This window comes from Marmota monax, unplaced genomic scaffold, assembly GCF_021218885.2.
Source record: "Marmota monax isolate L192 unplaced genomic scaffold, Marmota_monax_Labrador192_F-V1.1 WCK01_AAM20220418_F8-fsc00137, whole genome shotgun sequence".
Taxonomy (NCBI): Eukaryota; Metazoa; Chordata; class Mammalia; order Rodentia; family Sciuridae; genus Marmota; species Marmota monax.
Window position 1 is genome coordinate 629,179 of NW_026692854.1, and position 15,073 is coordinate 644,251.

A 15,073-nucleotide genomic window follows, 5' to 3' on the forward strand; every position below is an offset into this window, starting at 1 on the left:
TTCTACCCATATTTTGTGTAGGAAAAGAAATACATTTTCTAAAAGTGAATCATATTAAGTCATATGAATTTAAAGTTTAGCATTCTTTGAGGCCATTTGCTTACTGTGAAATATGATGGTGTAGTTTTGTAGCCACTGAAAAGCAAGTTGAGGAAAGTTTTTTTTTTCTCCCCTTAATTATATCTAACAAATGATCTTAGAATTACATAAAAGTCGGCCATTATGGTCTAGCCAGTGGCTTGGCTTCTTATCCAAACCTCACAGTGAAATAAGCAGACTTTCTGGAACCACGTATTAAAATTCTGCAGTTGAATCAGCCCTTCTTCTCTCTGAGTAACCTAAACTCAATACCATTCAATTTATCAGTGAACCCCAGGGATGAGATCCTTAAACCCCAAAGTCAAAAGGTGACTACCTGATAATCATCACCTTAGTTTCACATTCCTGAAAAGTGGCTTAGTTCTAATTTATTTTCAGGAATGTGAGTCTGTCCTGAAGTGAGGTGCCCTATTTTAGAGACTTAATAAAAAGAGATCAGCCCCAAAGGTGGCATAAGGAATAAAACAATAGGAATATGTTCTTGTGTGAACTGAAGTTGAAGAAAAGTTCTTAACAGATGGGTTAAAAAATGGTGATCCAGCATCTCTCAAATAAGTATATGGTTTCCAAGGTGATATTTTTATTTTTTTAATGATTGTTATTATTGTAGTTGAATTTTTGTTGTTGTTGTTGTTGTTAATTTGTTCTAAGCATTTGTACATGACAGTAGAATGCATTTTGACACATTGTACACAAGGGAGCGCAACTTCTCATTCCTCTGGCTGCAGGTGGTGCTGAGTCACACAATAGTGTAATCATACATGTAAAGAGGATAATAATGTCTGTCTCATTCTACCGTCCTTCCCATCCCCACTGTCCCAATCCTCCCCCACTCCCCTCTGCACAATCCATAGTTCCTTCATTTTTCTCTACCTCCCTCCCCACCCCATGAATTAGTATCCACTTAGCAGAGCAAACATTTGGCCTTTTTTTTGGGGGGGGGGATTGGCTTATTTCACTTAGCATGATATTCTCTAGTTTCATCCCTTTACCTGAAAATTCCATAATTTTATTCTTCTCTAAGGCTGAATAATATTCCATTGTGTATATGTACCACAGTTTCTTTATCCATTCATCTGTTGAAGGGCATCTAGGTTGGTTCCATAGTTTAGCTATTGTGAATTGAGCCGCTGTAAACATTGATCTGACTGCATCACTGTAGTATGCTGCTTTTAAATCCTTTGGGTATAAACTGAGGTGAGATAGCTGGGTCAGATGGTGGTTCCATTCCAAGTGTTCTGAGGAATCTCCATACTGTTTTCCAGATTGGTGGCACCAATTTGCAGTTCCACCAGCAATATATGAGTGTGCCTTTTTCCAAGGTGACATTTTGAATGACAACCCTCATTTAGGGCATTAAATGGAGTCAATCTGACATGGCTTCTAAGGAGTGTATGGCATACTGAGGATGGAATCAGAAAGCATCCACGGACCTCCCAGTGCTGCATCCCAGCTACTGGACAGGCACCATTGCATCCTGCCACTACCTGAGAGGTGCCTTAAGTCACCTAATCTTTTTGAAATTTTCTCTTCATTTGTAACCCAGATTGGATAACCCCTCCCCAAATTGTGATAATTAAATGAATCTGATAAAAGCACTAAACACAACAAGATTTTAGTCTGTTCCAACTCATGAACAGCTTACCTCCGAGTTTAACATCACAGTTTGAAGCCAAGGCCTTTAAATACTTATGAAATGTCTGTGATGTTAATAATTAGTCTTGGTCAGAAATTCCAGAACCCTTGTGTGTGTGGTCCAGCTTTTTTTTGTGCCCAGTTTGACATTTAATGCCAGAAGTCCAGTGCATTTGTTCAGTTTTATGAGTCCCAGAAGACCAATGGATACTGCTTGCTTTTGAATAGCAGAACCCAGGTCTCAGCAGTTTCCACAGACCCACTTTATCCTGGTCTAGAATTAATGAGATCAGAATGAAACCAAATAAACACGCTAAGAGCCCAGTGCTTTGCAAACCATAATGGTATTTTAGAAAGCCAGAAATAAAAGCATGTGTATTGTGTGTTCAGGACTGAATTGGACAAAGATTGGGACATTGTGTGCATTTCTATATGTCCTTAGAGTTTCTCACTTGAGGCAAGTTTGTGCCATATGAGAGAAGGCAGAAGGAAGAATCAGGAGCCCAAAGAAGTCTTTCCTAACCCTATTCTTTCACATTGGCTACTTGAGTTTCTGGTTACCATTACTGCAGGGCATTAACCTGCAGAATTTAGAGTACCATTGTGCTTTCAGCAGAGATAAATAGCTGCCTTATTTTGGCCAAGTTACCTACCCTTTCTTTTCCATGGGTTTCTCCTCTGTGAAGGGGGGGGGGAAATAAAAGAACCTATTTCTTAATACATATAAAGCACTCCTAGAGACTATAAAATGCAGTGTTTAGAAGCACAGATTCTTGGGGCTGGGGTTGTAGCTCAGTGGTAGAGCGCTTGCCTAGCATGTGTGAGGCACTGGATTTGATTCTCAGCACTGCATATATAAATAAAATAAAGGTCTATTGAATATATATATATATATATATATATATATATATATATATATATACACACACACACACACACACACACACACACACACACATACATGCATACACACACACACAGATTCTAAAGCTAGACTCCCTGGATTCAAATCTCAGCTTCACTACTTATCTGCTATATGATAACAGGGAAATTGGCTAACTTCTCTGTGCCTTAGTTTCTCATCCTCAAATTGGATCAACCTGATAATAGTATCAACTTGATAGAGTTACTGTGAGGACTAAATGAGTTAGTACATGCACAATTCTATAAACAGACATAGCATTCAGTAAGTGCTATATAAATACTTGCTATGAAGATCGTTACTGGTTTCCTGGAAAAGGTTCAAACATTGTTTTTAAGGAAATAGAAATAAAAATGAAAACGTTTCCAACATTTTGTTCCTCTGATTCTAGTAAGTATAAAAATCATACAGCGGGGATAATCATTCCATGTTGGAACATTTTTCATTTCCTAGTATCTGGCAATGTCCTTCACAGAACTTTTTTTTCCCTCTCATTTAAGATTAGATGTTAGTCTATCTTTTGCCAAATCCTTATTAAGTCATTTGATTCCTAATTTAAACTTACTGTTATTTAATTAATTTCTGTACCCAATTTGTTTTTCTCTCTGAATGCAAAAAGCCATTGGTTTTAAAAGCCTGCATACAGAAAAGATGGACGTGTATTCTGGGGATGACACATGCAGTCAGTATTTGTTCAGGACAATTTCTGATTCCACCTCTCCTCCCCTTTCCCTACAGCATTCGTTTTAACGTTTCTGTCATTCATTTATTCATCTAGCATTTATTGAGCAGACTTGTCAGGCACCGTGATAAGTGGTGGAAAATAATGATTCTGACAACTGAATGGTGTTTTACAGCTTTCAGATCATTTTAACATATATTAAATTCATTCAACCCTCTGAGGCACTCACTTCACTTTGCCCCAGGTATTCCTCCCCTTTAAGCTTTATATTTCTCTTCGTGTTCCTCGATTCCTTTCCTCAGATCTTTGGTGTGTAGAACATTGAGTAAGTGCTTTGGTGGCATGGAAAAGTCGGTTGGAAGAGCAGGTGGTAGGATGGAATTAGATAAGAATTTAGATCTAGGGATGTTTCCAGTACCCTACACCCAGGAGCAAAGAACGCAGTACTAGCAAGGCATGCTGATTCTTAGGAAAGTACAGAGTCACCTAAACAGGAACAATGATCAACAATGTATCCAGCACTAGAAACAGGGGTAAACAAGAATGGGATCTTAATTACAATAAGTTATACTCCATCTTAATTACAATAAGATATACACTCTGCTGTCATGTATATCTTTAAAAAAAGAAAAAGAAACTGGGTTGAGACTAAGCATAGGGTGAGTGGTTTTCTAATCCTCCTGGACCCTCTTCCAATTAAGCATATTTAACATACTGGACATGCTGAAGAATTATAACTTACTTCTCACTCCATAAACACCCAGGCCCTCTCGTGCCAGCATCAAAGTTCCTCAGTTACATTTCCTCTCAAATTTTGTGATACTAACCAACAGACAAAAAACAGAACACACAAAATTAATCAGAAATTTACTCTTCGTTTCAAACCACAGTTTCTTTCATTATTGCATCTCATGCACAACCTGGCTTCACAAGGAAGTACCAACAGCTTTTCTGCAGTAGACTTTCTTGGGGTGGATGAATACTGGGTGTGCTGCTTGCATATCAGCACACAGTACCTCTCACATCTGAGTCTGCATCAAATCATGACTTCAAGGTAACTTGGAGGTTCCCAGGACAAAGCAATTTATGCAATCCATACGCTGATGTAAGACATACTGAACTCCTTCCTGACCCAGGCCCTTTTGACTTGTTTGGCTTCTACCTGGAATGCTCTTCCTTCAGAATGTCCCATGGCTGTCTCTTTCTTATCATTCAGCACAAATGTCACTTTTATGGAGAGCCCTTCCATAGGCCCTCTGGCAGAATCCCCACACACACACCCATCTCATTTCATTATGATGTTTTCTTCATGACACTTATCTCTATCTGAAATACACTTACATATATGTGTGTATGAGTGTATATATATTATATGTTTCCAAAGGTGCAAAGGCAGGATGTGAGTTGCTGGCTGCAATTAGACTGTTAGCTCTAAGAGGGTAGTAATTATTTTTTAACACACTCTTGAAACACAATAGTAGGCTGTTTTGATCTGAATCTAAAATGTTCCCCCAACACTCAGGTGTTAAAGGCTTGGTCCCCAATGCAGCAGTGTTAAGAGGTGGGGCTTTTGGAGGTGATTGGCTCATGAGGGTTCAAACCTTGTCAATGGATTCATTCATTGATGAATTCATAACTTAATGGGTTATTGGGAGGTAGAGGAACCTTTAAAAGGTGGGACCCTAGTTAATGGAAGTAAGTCACTGGGGACATGCCTAGAAGGGTATATTTTCCCCTGATCTATTTTTCTCTCTATCCTCTTTGCTTCCTGGCCGAAGCAGCTTTGCATCACCACACACACTCTCCACCAAGTCCTGCCTCACCACAGGCCCAGAAACAACAGAGCCAATGACTGTGGACTGAAACCTCTGAAACCATGAGCCAAGATAAAATTTTCCTCCTTTAAGTTGATTTTCTCAGGCATTTTGTCACAGCAACAGAATGTTGATTAATATATAGGCCATGAATAACATTGGTGGAATGAATAAATGAACAACAGATATTTATTAAATGCCTATAGTATGCAAGCTCTATTCTAGATATTGGGGAAGTAGCAATGAATGAGACAGACAAAAATCTCTGAACTCTTTACATTCTAATGTAACAGACAATCAACAAGTAAGGCAGGGAAAAGGAAGCTTCTATAGTGTGACTGCATTGTACTAAATTGGGTAATCAAGAAAGGAGACAGTGAAAAGGGAGTCAGCTGACTCTGGACAGGAAGGCATGTAGGAGGAGGGAATGAATCTTTTAGGCAAAGGAAAAGGCTCCGAGAAAACAGGAAGGGGGCTTTGTGGTTAAAGCTAGTGATCTCCTTGGAGATCCTCAGAGAGGAATGAGTGTGACAGCTCCAATCATACAGAGTCTTGTAGGCCACTGAAAGGACTTGCTCTTATGTGAGATGTGAAACCACTGTGTGACTCTGAGTAGAGAGACATACTGGACATAGGTTATAACAAGATCCCTAATTTTGTTCTGGTGATAGAAGACTAAGGGAACAAGGGTGGAAGCAGTTAGGAGACAAAACAAGAGGCAATGGTGCCTTGGTCCAGGGTGGTGCCCAGGAGATGGTGAAACTGAATAGTCTGGAAGGATCTAGCAGGTAGAGCTGACAGGATTTGCTGACATGATGAATAAAATATCCATTAAAACAGATGTGCAGAATTGATACAAAGAAGGTTTTCCTTGGATTTATAGGAGACTAAGCTCTTCAATTGTGTGACAAATTATATAATACATAACAGCACAACCACCCATAAATGCAGCATTGGAACTTGGAACTTTTGGATCATCTATTATTTATGCCAAAGAACAGTTCAAAGAGTGGTGAAATATATTCAGTATCAAAATCTGTACTTGCAATTAAGCAAGCTGGTTTGGGGCTTGATCTTTTTTCAGAGCACTGACATGAGTGTGATAATTGTTGAGCAGACATAAACATTTCAAAATGGAAATGACACTTATCCGTGAGGAGACTATGAAGCTTACTGGGTAGTTACACAAAAGGGTAAACATTATTATCCAGAACAAAGATTCTTGCCAGATTTATCCTGATTGATGGCCTGTACTTCAAACTGACCTGAAAACCCACACAGATCTCTGACCCTTTGCATATTGTACTATATTCAAAGCGCCTTGGAGATCATCAAACCTTGCATTCTTCACTACCTGGCATCCAGGAAATAGAAGGTGCGCAGCAAATATTAATTGACCCAATGATTTCTCAATATTCTCTTTTATTCACTCTTCTTGAATCGCTGATGCATTTATTTATTTACCAAAGTCAGGATCAGCTAATCACTCATAAATACGAAATTTCAATGTGCTGAGCACAAAGGCAGGACGTGGGTAGCGGGCTACAATTAGTGAATTTGAATGTGCAGGGAGCAGGAGAAAATCGGGCAAGATGTACAAAAGGGCTTTTAAACATACAAATATCCCTCCCTGAGATGGGAAGGAACCTGGAAAGGACTTAACAGAAAGATGGAAGCAAGCGGAAGAGCAAGGGCATCTGGGCCACTGAGAAGATAAATACACAGGCACTGAAAGGTGGTTTTAAAAATTACGTTCCCTCTGAGTGTTCTGGCACAATTCACCGATGACTGAAGAGAACCCGTGGCCTTACTATTCTCTGTTCCTTCAGTCTGGCCACGAAGGTGCTACAAGGCGGAGGCTGTTTCCAGTCCTCCTCTTGGGGACACGTGTGTGACACCTTTTACCCATCCAAGTTCCCTCCATTGCAATTTCAGCTTATTGCCTCCAATCCTGAGGTCTTCCGACAAATGAGTAACTTATGTACTGAGAAAAACTATCTGAGAGCGTCCTACGACAGGATACTGAGGTTATTAGCTCTTTGTTTCTAGGGATTTTTCGAAGCTATAGGGCATTAACGTGAACAAAATCTGCTTGTTCCAGGTTGGGGCGGCCTCTCTGTCTCTCCAGGTTTTTTGTTTTTCTCGAGAACTTCCAGCGACTGTGGCAGCACAGCTGAACTGTTTGCAGCGGCCAGTTCCGGAGACCGCGGGACTGGCGGCGGTCACACATTTCCATTCTTCCGAGTGGAAGACGCCCAAAAGTTTACTTCCTCCTTCCAGAGTCCCCGGGTGTGGGTGAGGTTAACAGGGGAGGGGGCCCAGCGACTGCCCCTCCAAAGAACAACGGCCAGTCCCAGCTCAGCCCCATCCATTCGAAAGAGGGAGAAAGTTGGGCGGGAGAGGGAAGGGGCCGGAGCGCGGTCCGCCGGATGGGAGTTGGGTCGCCCCCGGAGCGCGAGCAGGGGTGGAGCCAGCAGCCCCGCACGGCGTCAGCGTTTAAGATGCAGATCGATTCCCTATTCTCCCCTCCCCCGCCCAAGCGAGGCTCCGCCGCTCCGCAGCCGCCCACGCCTCCTGCGCGCCGCGGCGCCCCAGCCCGCGGCTCTATTTAAGCGGCGCGCGGGCCGCGACCCGGCACTCGCCTGGAGCGCGCGGGCGAGGCGGTGCTGCGCACCGGAGCTCACGGGGGCGCACAGCGGCGCGCTCGCACCGCGCTGCTCTTCCTAGTGGCATCGGCCAGGGCGCTGGGCTGAGCAAGCGTCCCGGTTCCGGGGCTCTGAGAAAGGCGGCTGCGGCTCCTGAGCGCGGCCCCAGTCCGGCCACCTCTTTGCCATGGCTCTGGCGGACAGCACACGAGGATTACCCAACGGGGGCGGCGGCGGGGGCGGCAGCGGCTCCTCGTCGTCCTCTGCGGAGCCGCCGCTCTTCCCCGATATCGTGGAGCTGAACGTGGGGGGCCAGGTGTATGTGACCCGGCGCTGTACTGTGGTGTCGGTGCCAGACTCGCTGCTCTGGCGTATGTTCACGCAGCAGCAGCCGCAGGAGCTGGCCCGGGACAGCAAAGGCCGCTTCTTTCTGGACCGGGACGGCTTCCTCTTCCGCTACATCCTGGATTACCTTCGGGACTTGCAGCTTGTGCTGCCCGACTACTTCCCCGAGCGCAGCCGGCTTCAGCGCGAGGCCGAGTACTTCGAGCTGCCAGAGCTCGTGCGTCGCCTCGGGGCGCCCCAGCAGCCTGGCCCCGGGCCGCCGCCGCCGCATTCCCGGCGCGGGGTGCACAAGGAGGGCTCGCTGGGCGACGAGTTGCTGCCGCTGGGCTGCGTGGAGCCCGAGCAGCAGGAGGGCGCCTCGGCCGGGGCACCGTCGCCCACGCTGGAGCTGGCTAGCCGCAGCCCGTCCGGGGGTGCGGTGGGCCCGCTGCTCACTCCGTCCCAGTCGTTGGACGGCAGTCGGCGTTCTGGCTACATCACTATCGGCTACCGTGGCTCCTACACCATCGGGCGGGACGCACAAGCAGACGCCAAGTTCCGGCGAGTGGCGCGCATCACTGTGTGCGGCAAGACGTCGTTGGCCAAGGAGGTGTTCGGGGACACCCTGAACGAGAGCCGGGACCCCGACCGGCCCCCAGAGCGCTACACTTCACGCTATTACCTCAAGTTCAACTTCCTGGAGCAGGCCTTCGATAAGCTGTCCGAGTCGGGCTTCCACATGGTGGCGTGCAGCTCCACAGGCACCTGCGCCTTTGCCAGCAGCACCGACCAGAGCGAGGACAAGATCTGGACCAGCTACACCGAGTACGTCTTCTGCAGGGAGTGAGCTCCCCAGACCCCTCGCGACTCCAGCACCCACTTTCCCTTCTCCACGCGGGGGAGATGATTATAGATCCTCCTGACACATGTCTTCAATCCCCTGGTTCCTTCCGCTCCCTCCAGTAGCTCGGCCAGACCTGTTAGACCCCCACTTAAGAATCAGCAGCCACAAATCCTCTGGGCTTCTTCATCTTCTTTGAACCTCTCTAACCAAGAGCGCTCAGATGTAACCCCCAACCCATGTTTCCTCTACTCCGGGTCTCAAACTACCCTTCCCCCAGATTGTACTTCAATCTGGATCTAGTGGCACCCACGGCGGGCGCCACAAAGTCACCGAGTACCTGGGAATGATTGAATTGTTCAAAACCTGATTGGACGGTGTTCAGTGTGTAGAAGATTCACTGGAATCTTCTCAAACTCTTTTGACTCACTCCGGGTTTAAGATATCAGAACTGTTGGGATACTGTTTTAAAAGGTCATTACAGTCTTTGGCCCTCTTAAAGGTAGAGTTGTGGAAAACTGATAACTGAATTAAGACCCCGTGGAGGCAATTCGGTGACTGTAAATTTGAATAAGTTTTGAAAAGTTACAGGTAGAAGTAGAAGACTAGTGCTGGCACGGTGATGGACCAGATCTTTTCAACACATAGTAGAAGATCTTAAGCCTGTAGCTTGAACTTGTAGAAAGTGATCCTCCTGCCTACGGGGGGCGCCCTTTCTCCTCTGCATGTTGCCAGAGCCCTTGTTCCATTGGCTGATTCGGCAGTTCTAGGCAAGAGGGAAAAAGGGCGCTGCCTCAGAAGAGGCAAGGCTGCCCAGGTCTCCAAGTGCAGCGGGAATCATCTGGCAGTGACAAATGGAGCTGGGCAGGAGTGCACGTCATGAGCAGTAGGACTGTACAATCATTAGATCTAAGATTTAGGGGGTGGGGAAGGGAGGGAGGTAGGAAAGGAAGGGTGGGAAGGGAGGAGCAGACATAACTCATTTATTATTTGGAAGTTGGAAGTTTGTACCGTCTGTTTGAGAACATACACACTTAAAAATATCAAACAATAAATGCAAACTTGCAAAGCAATTTATCAAGATTAGTAACAGATCTACTCTTAACTAGCAGTTTATTGAACTGTTTTGAGTCCTAAACTTAAAGTTGCTAATAAGTATAGAACTTAACCAAAGAGTTACCCAGTAGGGTTTTAGTTTTTGAACTTTTATTTTCTTGTTGATTATAAATCTTGTCTTTAAAATGTATTGAGCAAAATAGGTTTGATTTTGGTTACTTTGACTTAAGATCTTTTATTAAAAATCCTCTTCTTTTCCAAGCCTAGCAAATATTTACTGCTGGGCATACCTGAAAAGCAGAAAAATGTCACTTCTTTCATGCAGTCTGTTTGAAGTTAAAGTGGAATCTTTTCAAGCAACAGAGCTGTAGAGAAGTATAAGCACTGAGGGCTGCCCATCTGTTGATAGCTGTGAAATGGGATATCTTAAATGAAGGCAGATAAGTACTTAAAAATGAGTTGAGCAATAAAATGGTGTTTTAGGTAAATACAACAGAAACAGGAGACCTGGTTGCCTTATGCCTTTACTCTCACATGAAATCAATTCCCAGTGTGTATCCTGTGTACAGGAAACAGATCCTCATCATGCTTCATGCTGTGAGGCATCCTTTGGTTATTCTGTGATGATGGAGAAGTCTGTGTTTTTGTTTGTTTCAGCATTTTTCTCTGAAATATGTTTTAAATAATTTTCTAAGAGTAGTTTTCGGTGTTTAAATTAGTGTTATTTTTCCTTCTTTTAAAAAAATGAATCTTGTACTGTCTTGCTATGTCCATGACCGATGTTATATGTTCAAACAATTTTCTTATTAGACTCATATGTGATCCAATCTGTATATACCATATATAAACATTTTACATGAATCATTTAGTTTTTTAATTCATTTACTAATGCTATAAAATTTCCTATATTTACCCCCAGTAACTTGCATCAGATGGTGTATATACTATAGCAACATGTTTTGATGAGTTTCTTATATCCTTGTCTATGAGGAACTTGGGTTAGGAAAATAATACATAATTGTGAAACTGAGTTTGCTTTGCTAGGACATTAGTTGTATACAAATCACACGTCAGTTAACTGTCTACCTAAAATCAAGGTACCTGCATTTTTAATCCACGAATTCTTTCATTTTAATTAGGAACAAGAAAGACTTATTTTCTTTTATTAGTTTAAAAAAGTTTAGCTGTATATGCAAAGACTGTCATTTTAAGAGGAATAGAAGAAGAATCCAGGAACTTCTGTTTGCATATATGTTGAGTTTGTTCTCAGACTAGGTTATACATCAGAACTTGTCTTTGTTTCAAGCCTGAAATGATTTAGGACTGTCACTCACTGGCCACAAGTGATTGTCACAGAAATTTCTCCACTCCTATGTTATTCTGTTAGATTGCTCAACAAAAAAACACATGATTGAGAACATCTTTAGGACAGATCATAAACACTGACAGATGGAAAGACTTGTCAATTCTGGTTTCCCTCATCAAATCTGCACAACTCCAAGAGTCATGAGAAACTACTGAAGTTTTGTCTCTGCCATTAAAGTCTTAATGAATTTTATGTTCTAAAACTTTGAGCTGAACTATTCCACTCTCTTACATATAGGTATTTTTTTTTATTACCCACTTCCCTTTGCTGCCCTGTATCCCCTGCATTATGTTAAAGACTGGGAATTTAATGTTAGGGACAGTAAACCAACCTCTTTTTCTAGCAATGACTGTGTCCTCTGAGGTTGACTTCATTCTGTTGGGTAGATGGTATAACTGAGGTAAGATGAGTGGGCATGAGCACCTTTGGATCCCTTTCTCTCCATGTGCATTAGGCTATAGAAAGAGCTTTTAGGTCTACGAAGTGTTCTGGAATGTTGGTCAACACTTACGAGCTTGAACAGGGTATTGAGGGTCCATCTGAATAAACCCTCCAAAGACATGATTTCAATAACCTGGGAATGTCGTAAACTATTCAGAGAGTGAAGACTGCATTAATCTGACTCACAGAGGCATGCATTTTCATATGTTGCTCTGTCACTGCTTGGTGTTCATAAATATAACTGAAAAAACATTTTTGCACCAAGTGTTTGACATATCTGTTTTTTTATATACATTTTTTAAAAGAGGAATTGATGACAATGGGGGTTAAAAAACAGGTACCAGGTTCCTTGTTTTTGCACCAACTGTTTGACCTATCTGTTTTTTATATACATGTAGACTATGAGCCATATTCATTCTAACATCATTTTTCAAAGGATATGTTGTGGAAAATATTCCTTGAAGGTGTGAGACTTAAATTTTTTCCATTTCAATACTATTTTTATTCTTGTGTTTCTTATTTGGTTTTTTTGGGCTGATAGCAAAGTGGTAATTTATAATACTAGCCAAAATTATCTTCTCTTTCAAACCAGACCCCTATATACATATAGGGTCTGCTGCTTCTCGCATAGTGTGCGAATACTCAGACCCATGGGCAACCGCAGTGCCCATGATGTACTCTAATTTTTATTGGAATTTTCCATGGAATGTTGTTATTACATTAAAGCCATGTAAGGTGAAGCTTTGATAATTTTTTTACTCTCCGATTATGGTAAATTCCCATTTAATATTCAAATTGTTTTTATACTCCTATATGAAAAGGGTGAATTACAAAGCAGACATTTAGAAATGTATTGACTGGTGGGGTTGAATTCCTTAAGAATTTCTTTTTATAGTCTAATCACATACTTGACACAATTGACTTAAGTTTTTAAAATACTAAATAATCTTTTTATTGTAAATCTAGCAGAGACAATACTTTAGAATTTTCCCAGTGTTTTTCCTTACTGTAAATCATTTAAAACCTCAATCTTTTTTAGATGATGCAAGTCTGTCTCTTGAGAAATGAATAAAATATAGTATTCTTATTTCCAATATCTGTAGTACCTGAAATAGGTTTTCTTATAGCCTGAAACAAGTTATGTTGAAGTTAACTTTTCTTTGTCAAGTTTTTGACAATAAAAATCTAAATGTATTAATACTTGAGGATTTAGATTCTCTGCTGGGGCCCTTAAAACTTAGATAGATAAAATTCAAACAAACTCTCTACATTGGTGTATAATCTCATGTGGTAGAAAGATGGACTATTTGAAGAACTCTTGTCACTTACATGCTTTGTGATTTTTTTTCCATGACAGTTTTTTTTTATTCTAAATGTGTTTTAAAGTATATGGACATTAATTGTAATGTAAACTATTACACAACTATCTTTGTGACTTTATAGGCAGGTAAATTTTGCTATTATTGAATACAAATGAGGAAAATCCATTCATTACCTCCATTAGTAATCATTTAATGATAAAAGGTTTAAACATTCAGTATGGGGGTAAATTTAAAAAATGTAAACTATATGTTGTTGACATTTTTCCGGGCATCTGAAAAAGCTCATTTGTCAAATAATGGAAGACCCTCACAGAGCTATCCAGCATTCCAAAACTGTTAAAAATATTATATGCTAAGTGGTATATATCATTTGAACTATATTATCTCAGAATATAAGGGAAGAAGAAAAAATATAAGATTATCAGACTTTTCTAATGAAACATAAAGTCAAGGAAAAAAAACATCTGTATTAAAACAACAACAACAAAAACACACACTAATGAAGTCTTTTCAGAGATGCCCAAACTTGGAGAATTTCTTCCACCATCTAAATATAGTAGAGGTTTTTGTTTTCCCTGTTCACAACCAGTTGTATAACAGAAATACTCAATACTGTTTTCCTCCCTGTGTGTGAAGTAATGAATCATTGATTATTAAACTCATCATGTATTCTATTAAACACTAAAGAATAAAACATTCACTCCTTTATTCCTCTTGGCTCCTTGGTATGGATTGGCTCAAACACTGGTCTAATTTCATTTAAAGGGTTCTCTAAACACTGAGAATGCTTTCCCAATTGTTGTGGGACTCATAATGAGCATTATGCCCTTAGATCTCCTCACCAAGTAATTGGCCACCTGGGCCAGGCATGAACAGATTCTTTCCCTGCAGTTTATTGTCAAGAATGCATTGGCAATTGGCTCAATGTGGAAGGAAAGTCCTTCACAAACCTTAGTCTCTGACCTCAGTCTTTGCAGTGTGTGCCATCCTGCATATGGGGAAGGTAAGTAAAAATGACCTCGTAAGTATGTACGGACAAGGAAATAGAAGCTGTCAGATACACCTTTGTTAAAATGCAGTCATGAAGATAAAGTTGTAATGAATGTAGAGAAAGAGGATCTGTGTTTTTTATATAGGGACTCTTTTATGCATCATCTCCAGTTTTTGAAGTTCCTCCTCTCTAAAAACAGTGAAGAGATATTCAGATTAGGAAATCACAGAAACCAGAGTCTGCTGGGTCATGAGCACAGGAAGCAGCGAGTTGGGTGGTGGACTGAGCAAGGCTTCGCCTTTCCTCTTTGTACTTCCTCCACATGGCTTTTGTTTTGTGTATAGAAATACATGCAATTTTTGTATATGTGTGGTGCTGGGGATTGAATCCAGGGCCTTGTGTATGCTAGTCAAGTGCCCCACCACTGAGCTACATTCCCCATCCTATGATTTGTTTTTTTGAAAATTTAATATGCATGGTGAAAAAATTAAGCAATATAAGAATGTATCTAATAAAAGCAAATCTCCCTTTTGTAACCCCTAGCCTTCTCCAGAGATTACCACTATTGTATCTTCACAGAGACCTTCTATACATATATAATAACACCCCCCGCACTTTTCTATTCAATAGGAAGTATACCTGGTCCATACTTTGCCCTCTTGTTTTAACCACATATCCAAGAGCTCTTGCAATGCATGAACATGTAGCAATGATCTACTTTTATTCAATAACTACATGCTATCTTGCGTGCTATGCCATTGTCTTGATGTGCTGTCATTTACTTTTCCCGGGCTTTATTGATAAGCATTTAAATCTACAGTTTTTTTTCTCTATTCCGAAGAATGCTATATTGAATGTATTTTCATGTGTATGCAAATATATCTCTATCTAGTTTTTCTGTATGAAAAGATGCCAAGAAAGAAAAGAACTGAAGG

At 41.5% G+C, this 15,073-nt stretch overlaps 1 protein-coding gene across 1 annotated transcript; it reads left to right on the top strand.

Annotated features, from left to right (window-relative positions):
• Nucleotides 1–7,774: 7,774 nt before the first annotated feature.
• On the top strand, nt 7,775–10,879 carry Kctd12 (potassium channel tetramerization domain containing 12). The gene has a single exon (XM_046449473.2). The coding sequence runs from the start codon at nt 7,985–7,987 to the stop codon at nt 8,966–8,968; it is 984 nt and encodes a 327-aa protein (XP_046305429.1). The 5' UTR covers nt 7,775–7,984; the 3' UTR covers nt 8,969–10,879.
• Nucleotides 10,880–15,073: the final 4,194 nt, after the last annotated feature.

Excerpts from the sequence above, each read along its gene's own strand:
- Kctd12 (XM_046449473.2), top strand. The coding sequence starts at position 7,985 with ATGGCTCTGGCGGACAGCACACGAGGATTACCCAACGGGGGCGGCGGC.